The sequence below is a fragment of the Heteronotia binoei genome, chromosome 8, assembly GCF_032191835.1.
Source record: "Heteronotia binoei isolate CCM8104 ecotype False Entrance Well chromosome 8, APGP_CSIRO_Hbin_v1, whole genome shotgun sequence".
Lineage (NCBI taxonomy): Eukaryota > Metazoa > Chordata > Lepidosauria > Squamata > Gekkonidae > Heteronotia > Heteronotia binoei.
Genome location: NC_083230.1, coordinates 91,592,086 through 91,600,068, shown reverse-complemented (window position 1 = coordinate 91,600,068; position 7,983 = coordinate 91,592,086). Strand labels below are relative to the sequence as shown.

At 40.7% G+C, this 7,983-nt stretch overlaps 2 protein-coding genes across 3 annotated transcripts in view; one reads left to right on the top strand and one right to left on the bottom strand.

Moving 5' to 3' along the window:
• The first annotated feature begins 333 nt into the window (after window positions 1–333).
• Window positions 334–7,971, top strand: NOPCHAP1 (NOP protein chaperone 1). 2 transcript variants are annotated; one of them, XM_060245583.1, is made up of 4 exons: window positions 334–479; window positions 2,140–2,220; window positions 4,447–4,583; window positions 5,217–7,971. In XM_060245583.1, exons 1-4 carry the CDS (start codon window positions 404–406, stop codon window positions 5,388–5,390), a joined length of 468 nt encoding a protein of 155 aa, XP_060101566.1. In that variant the 5' UTR covers window positions 334–403; the 3' UTR covers window positions 5,391–7,971. The 2 variants fall into 2 exon arrangements, with proteins under 2 accessions (XP_060101566.1, XP_060101567.1); XM_060245584.1 differs by having other exon boundaries at window positions 357–473.
• The window catches only part of ALDH1L2 (aldehyde dehydrogenase 1 family member L2), a 39,128-nt gene continuing 37,826 nt past the window's right edge, over window positions 6,682–7,983 (bottom strand). Inside the window, exon 23 of the mRNA XM_060245582.1 lies at window positions 6,682–7,506. Coding sequence (XP_060101565.1) covers window positions 7,451–7,506 — 56 coding nt within the window. The 3' untranslated portion in view covers window positions 6,682–7,450. The remainder of the gene's footprint in view (window positions 7,507–7,983) is intronic.

The window sequence follows — 7,983 nt, the reverse complement described above, 5'->3', positions numbered from 1 at the left end:
AGATTTAGAAGTAAAAGTAAGTAGATTTAGAGATTTAGAAGTTTTTTTACAAGTAAAAAACCCCCTGTATTTTTCAAAGCACATGATTGTTAATAGAATATAGTTTTTGAAACAGAAATAATTTCATATGTAAAGTAATCTAGATTACTGCTCTAAAAGACACAGGAGCCACGGAGGCGAAGGCAGGGGTGAAGAAGGATTTCAAATTTATATTGACTACCTAGTCTGCAAACGCAAGGAAAAGCGCTCTCCGGATTGAACCAATCATTCTGACCTCCACGCTGTAGGTGGCGCCGTTGCTCTTGTGAGGCCGGTCTGTGCTTTGCTGTATCACTTGTCTCATTTGAGATCCGGTTTACCGTGGAGAAGGCGCGCGTGGGAAGACCAAACTGGAAGGAGGTGGATGGAGTTGAACGCAGGTGGCGCGTGTCGAGCTGTATCCCAGGATCTTCTGCTTGTGGAAGGCGGCGCGGGTGGAGGTAAGCGAGCCTGATCCGGTGGCAAAAAGCTTAGCAGCCTGCGCTGTCTGATCATACAGTTTCTGCTGTACGGAACTAGGCTGGAGGAAAGGGGAGGGTTTTAAAATTGTGGATACAGAGTTTACACGCGTCTGTTCTGTTTGTTGCAAAAATGCACGTTTTACGGAAAAGGGAATAGTGAAATACAGTTTGAAAATGCAAAAATTACACTAGCCAAAAACGGAGCCGCTTGGAAATCATAAAGGAATGAGTACACTTTTGAGTACACCAGAGTTGAGGGTTTTTTTTTCTTTTTAAGGTAGAAGTTTAATAGCAAGGAGGGGGGGAAGTGAATGGAGAACAAGTTATGTTTCTGATCACGATGGGGGAAAGCTCCCTTTTGCCCTTGCAAACTTCAAAATTTTCCATTATGCCCAAGCAATATTCGTTGCTCCCCCGCCCCCCTTTTTTTGCTTAACATATAGCTTGATAACGTGTTTTAATGAACTCTAAAGCTAATATGCTGTGGCTTCTAAAGTTAATATTATGCTATGGCTTCTTGAATTCCCCCTCTTCTTGTGGATTGGCATAGTAACATGCAGAACAAAGTTTTTAGCCAAGTGGCACCTTTTAAGACCAACAGTGTTTAATTCTGGGTATAAGCATTTTTGTGCATGCACACTTCTTCAGAGACATTGAAACAGACTTTGACAACCATCATGTGTGGGTGTGCTGGTTGCCAAGATGCATAAGTGAGAAATATAACTAAGATTGAATTAAAGTGGTCGGTGAAACCTGTGAATAGCAGCAAATTAGCATACAGATAATAAAAGAGTTAACAGATGCAAGAACTGAGTGATTTAGCATGTTAGATAAGAGCCTGATATCTTTGTTAAGCTCTGGGGGTTCTATCATCCTGAGTGTTGTAATCATTGGTAATTCAGAAAGCTCCTGTTCTAGGTTGTTTCTGTATATTCTTGTGGGGTTTGATATCTGTGTTACAGGAAGGTATGCTTTTTAAATAAGCCTTCCAGAGATGTATGATATAGGAGTCAAGCTCCTTTAGCTTTGTAGCAGTTCTCCACTATATGCATCACACTGGAGGCTTCAGTGTGGTGCTTGTGAAGGCTGGTGTGCACTTGCTTCTTTTCCCAGAACATATATTCCTTTACAGCAAATGAACAATCCTAGTTTTCCTCCACTTCAGAAGAGCTCAGGAGGCACTATCTTTGTGTGGAAATGGCTACCTCAACCACAGGAGAATGCTTGGGTTGGAACCTTCAAATGTTTAGTGGTTTGATCCAGTCTCCATGGCAGCCATTCTGTGATTGGTCCCACCACCTTTTAGCAACCATTTTGTTATTGCATCAATTACCTGTTCTCAGAATTCCAAAAGCACTTACAGGTTCAACAGGGTTAGGGATCCCTATACTACACTATAGATGTGGTTCACTTCATATATTACAGACTGGACACATTGTTTTGTAATATTAGGCTGTCGTGTTTATTTTGCTGCATGCTGCACCACAGGTTTCTGCAGTGCATACATTGTTGAACATGTATAAGTGTATTGTACATGGCAGGTAAATTCATTGTATCTGCTAATCTATAATGAAAGAAGAGCCTCCGTGAAAGGAAAAAATATTTAAAAATCAGAATAATGTGTTGCTTCTGATTGCAGGTATTCATGAGACACTGCTACTGAATTCAAAGAATAAGAAGTCTGTGAAGTCACAGACAGTATGGGTACCAAGGAGCAGTCGTAAGTATATTCTGCAAACTGAAATTGTGTAGGATTGTTCCTGAGCAAGAATTACTGCTCTAGAGCCCAGCGTAAACACTGGAAGATTTGAAACCATCAAATCTGAAACCACTGAAGTAAGCCAGGGTTTCAACTAAAAACAAAACAGACTCCATCCTCAAAAGTCTTCATTACATTTAAATTTTAAAAACATGTGAATAGCTTTGGGATTTTCACATTGGAGAGGAAACCTTTCATATTACTTTTGTTCAAACCTTCCAGAAGTGCCAAACTTATTTGATGTGTTAAATGCAAAATAGGGTATATACAAACTAGTGACCATTTATTCAAATTAATTTTCCCATTCTTGGGATACTTCACTTTGTATAATATGACTTAAAAGTATAGGCCAGGGATGGCCAAACTTGCTTAATGTAAGAACCACAAGACATGAATATCAGATGTTTGAGAGCCGCAAGGAAGGAAGGAAAATAGATGGGGAAGGGAGGAGGGAAGGCAAGGAGGAAAGAAAGCAACTTTAAATGCATTCTTCAAGCTGCCAGCTGGCTTGGCAAAATGATTTAAAGAGAGAAATGCTTTCTTCATTCCAGCCAATGGAGTGGTGGGGGCTTCGAGAGCCACACAATATGTGTGAAAGAGCCACATGTGGCTCCTGAGCCACAGTTTGGCCATCCCTGGTAAAGGCCTTTAAAAAATAAGCATGATCAACAGTTTAATGTTCTTGAAAATTACATTTTGGAGCTTGTAATGCTCTGAGCAAATCTAGAAAAAAGCAGATGAAATTTGAGAGCCAGCATGATGTAGTGGTTAGTGTCAGATTAAGACCTAGTAAACTCAGGTTTGAATCCCCACTTTGCCATGGAAGCTTCCTGGGTGACCTTGGGGCAGTCACACACTCTCAAGTTTAGTCTACCTCTCAGGGTTGCTGTGACTAAAATGGAGGAGGGGAAAATGATACAAGGTGTTTCAGTCCTCATTGAGAAAGATGGGATATAAATAAACTAATACAGTAAATAAGTATGCAAATTCATGAGTGCTCCTTGTTACTCTAAATGATAAGCTCTAAAGCAGGGGTCCCCAACTACCGGTCCGTGGATCAGTACTGGTCTGTGGCCTGCTAGCAACTGGGCCGCGGAGTGAGGCAGAACAGCCCCAGACTAAAGAAGCAGCACGACCTCACTCCAAGACTGTCTCCTCTTGCAGGGTCATGGACCAGTAGAAGGGGCAGTGCTGCTGTGACCTTAGCCTACCCCTCATTTATAGACTCTCTAAATGGGAAGGGGAGGCAGAAACATCTCCAGTCTCCACCCCACCCACCCACCCCATTTAAAGACCCCCATGGGAGGCAGGGATGTGGCATGGGTGGAGGGGAGCATGGGGTGTCAAAAACCCCAGTGCCTCCCCCCCACACCGGTCCTTGGAAAAATTATCTTCCACAAAACAGGTCCCTGGTGCCAAAAAGGTTGGGGGCCACTGCTCTAATGAGAGAAACTGAGGCTCTAGGCTTTTGACAACTGGAAAATAAGGAACATACATATGTAGCATGAAACATATCCTTAAAATATTGCCCGGGGATGTTCTTTTACCATGTAATTGCTGTGATACATGGTAAGATGAAAAACTACTTCTGATGTGTCCTAAGAGTGTATTTATTTAATGTTTTTATTCTGCTCTTCCAAGAAGCTCTAAGTGGCATACAAGATTCTCTCATGCCCATTTTACCTTCCCAACACCTTTGTGATGTAGCATAGTCTGAGAGATAAGCGGTTCAGGTTACCCATCAAACTTCCGGGCATTGATCCAGGTCTACTGGTTTTTGACACCCCATGCTCCCCTCCACCCATGCCACATCCCTGCCTACTGGGGATTTGATCCAGGTCTACTGGCTCGTGCATAGAAATTCAAGATCATCTGCAAATTGATTGGAATTGGGGGGAGAGGAGTATATCCTCAACTATGGGAAAGGGCAGAATATAAATCTGCTAAATAAATAAAAAATATAACTAATATTTATTTTAAGGGTTTTTATCATCATTTCTTTCTGCATAGTGAGCTGCTGCTCCCCTCTCCCTATATTTTTATCTGGTTTGTCAGGGGCATGGACACATCTCTGTTCAGATCTAGTGGTGGTTAAATTGAGTTCTTGATTGGCATATAAATATATATTTAATCAAATTGGGGGGGGAGATTCCTAACTCATAAGGGTTTTTTTCCACCTTGTATTAGTTTTGGATAGGGTACAGAGCTTCCTACCACACATGGCCAATGCGAATGATGAACTAAGAAGAGAAATGGAAAGAGGCCCTGTTGTAGACTTTGATATTGAACATGTAGAAGCTTCAACTGAAAATGTTATTGAAATGGTAAGAATACCGTTTATGGGTCAACTTCATGCACCTCTCACTTCTACTCTGTGCAAAAGGAACAGTTATCTCCCTTCCCTTCTTCCTTAGTAATATCCCTTTTGAAAACTGCTGATAGGTTTGTTACCTGGAGGAACTATGCCACTTCCTCTCATTGTTAACTGTCTCTCATGTCTGAGCCTAATATATCTGATTAAGAGCACAAGATGAGCCATGCCAAATCAGACCAAAGTGGATCTCTTCCTGTGCAATCCTAAACAAAGGTTCACCTTTCTAAGCCCATTGGTGTCTAACATTAGCTACCAAGATTCTTCTGAGAAACTTATAGATGTACTGATCAGCATCGCCTTTGTTTGACTCCTGCATCTAGCAGAACTCAAACTATCATGGCCTTTGATCAATCCATCTTCTATGAATTTGCCCAGGTTTCCCCCCCGCCCCGCCCCCCCCCCCCCCAATATATATATCCTGCAACGCTCTTGGGTATCACTTCATCACGGCATGTTGAATTCCATAACAACATAAGAATAGTTTGAGACTGGCAACTGAGATGTATTTAAGGTCCAACATGATTGTGTTGGTCGATGAAGGCAGGACTTCATTTTTTTGTGATTTAAATTGTTATCATTGCAGAATGTGGCTTTGGTGGAACTGAGTGGTTCTAGTACAGAGGAAGAGGATTCGGCCTCAGAAGAGGACTCTGATGATAGCTCTGTCTGTGAAGAAGTCACTGTAGACAACATTAAACTTCCTAAGTCCAAGGGAGAAGGTAGAATAGAAGTTTTGGACACTAAATCTAACGAGTAGATGCATCGTAACTATTTCAGACATCCAGCTCTGTCACATATCATACATTGTTAAATCTGAGAAAAGAGAGCTCTGGGCAAATTACTTTGTTTCCAAGTGTTCCTGGAAACTAGCTTGCTGATTTCTCCTCAAGCTGGTGAGAAACCTGAAAGATCTCTTTGTGAGTCCAAAGACAGGAGAATAACGAGGGCACTCTCTTTCCCTGAGGGCAACATGGAGCAAAAAACTAGAATGGTGGACTGAATTGGAAAAAAGAAAGGAACTGCTTTTGTCAAGACACTTAAGGATTATCTTTAGGGCTAGTTCTTACAGTTTTCCTCGGTTTCTAAGGTTACAGCCACAGCAAAAGCTGTTGGAAATGATTTCATATGAGAACTATTCACTATCTGAATTGTTCCAGTTGTTTGGGACCTGCATGGCAGCATAGACCCACTGACCTGGATGTGCAGCCAGCATGATGGATATGGTGAATGGCTGTTGCATGTTCTGTACATAGTACAGAAGTCTTTCCTGAAAACTCCCATGTAGTGTTGCAAGAGCTGACCTAAAGTGCTATTGGGGGGGGGGGGTTATGTTTGTTGTCTTCAGTGGCTTTTTGTTGTAAGGAATAGTAGCTGGGATGAAGTCTTTTGCCTGTATAAGTGACTTACTAAAAGTCTTGTAGACTGTCTTTCTTACAACAAAACATGCCCACATTAGGGGGAAACTTATCTAGGCTAGATTTCACGTTTATTAATTTGAAATCCACAGGTAGTAGTGTTATTTAAGCTAACAATTGTATGAAGAATCTGAAATTATTTCTCTAGCCATGTAGCCTGTGTTTGTTTGATAAAGCAACACTGTTACTTAAAAGTGACATTTTTTGCCACATGTTGTCTTTTCTGATATTAAATACTGTACAGGAATAATCTATACAATTTTGTGCTTAAAATGCTGGTACTGGATTGTTCTGAATTATTATCAGGAGGTCTTTTGGGGGCAGTTCCATTTCTGTGGTGGAACTATTTCAAAGTTGCCTGGATCTGAATAAAAATTAACACTATTTTCAAGCAAAGACCAGGCTGAATATTACAGAAACAGCAATAATCCCCCTTCCCAGCAGCCCTCCTAAAATGAATGTGATCTGCCATCTATTTTTCAGAAAATGTATCCAGCAGAAGCAATGTAGGAATATTCCAGCTGTCTCTTGTAGTTCTGGAAAGGTGAACAAGACAGCCAAAAGTCCATGCTTTCCCCCACCCCCCAAAAAAGAAAAGCAGAAGTGGGATAGGGGCATGCATTGAAGAAATACTTATTTCAAGATTGTAAAGCACGCACAATTTAATGTAATTTGCATTCATAGCTCTGTTGAGTACATGTTCCTTATTGGCAAACAGATTATAAAATATTTGCTATAGCTTTTATATGCATAGTTTAACACAGATGTCAAGCTCTGTATATCATATTAAGGGCACTTCCTTGAATTTATCTACAATGGTTATAGCGAAGTGGCTTTCTGTACTGCTTAAAATATGCTGGATTTGTGTCACTGAACCAAAGAAGCTTAATGCTGGTATAATGAACAGTTTTAGAAACTTGTCAAGAAATCCATGTGTTGTCTTTGGAAAAAACAAGCAATCTTAACACACTGCTTGCTTAGGGAGCTGGAAACTTCTGTTACTGTTATGTAGATTTAGGTCCACCACTGGATGTTCAGTAACCTTGCAGATGAGCATTCCAGTTAACTGAAGTGGATAATGGAGCCAATATAATGGAGCCAAGACAATAAAAGGGGGTTATAGCTGAAGATATGTCACAGAATAGTCTGTGACTCACCTGGGGGTCTCTACCAAAATAACAGCTTCTGCTGGTGGATCCAGGTAATACAATGCTTGGCAACAAATGATATACCTGAAGAGAGAATGTCTTAACTCCTGGAAGGAATGCAGTACTCTTCCCTCGCTCAGTGGGATGAGTTTCTGGCTTTTGTAATGCCAGGAAATGTCTTTGACATGTTTTTCACCTTGTGCTTGAGGAAATATGCTAAAGTTGAATTTATTAGCAAGGGATTGCTTTGTTGATTAATATTCTACTGTTACTGCCTTTGTTCTGAGATACTCATGAAGTGCTTCTTCACCTGAAAGAAATCAGAGTGTTAAATAATCATAGCCTGCTAAGAGTTTGATTCAGTTTTTGTGCTTGCAAAGCAAACAACAAAAATCCCCCAAACGATTAGGAACTCAACCCCAACATTTCGTCACTTCTTCCCCCTTTAAACATACAAATTTATTTTGAAGTGTTTCTGGTTTGTAATGGGAGAAGCATTTTTATGGTATCCTGTTCCACTTGACTCCAAAAGTCAATGTTATTTCTCCACCATCCCATTCATATTTTGTTGCAGTTCCATTTATGGCTGCATAAAAGGCGAATGCTAGAACAGAGACTTTCAAATTTTCTAGCTGCAGAGACCTCATATTACATAGTACTCTGGGATAGATTGCACTCATTTCATGTAGGATGTGGTCCACACCTGTTAGGTTCTCCTGGGGACAATGGTCAACACCTAGATATTAAAAAATAAATTAAAAGCATTACTGTGTAATGTTTTGTGTTT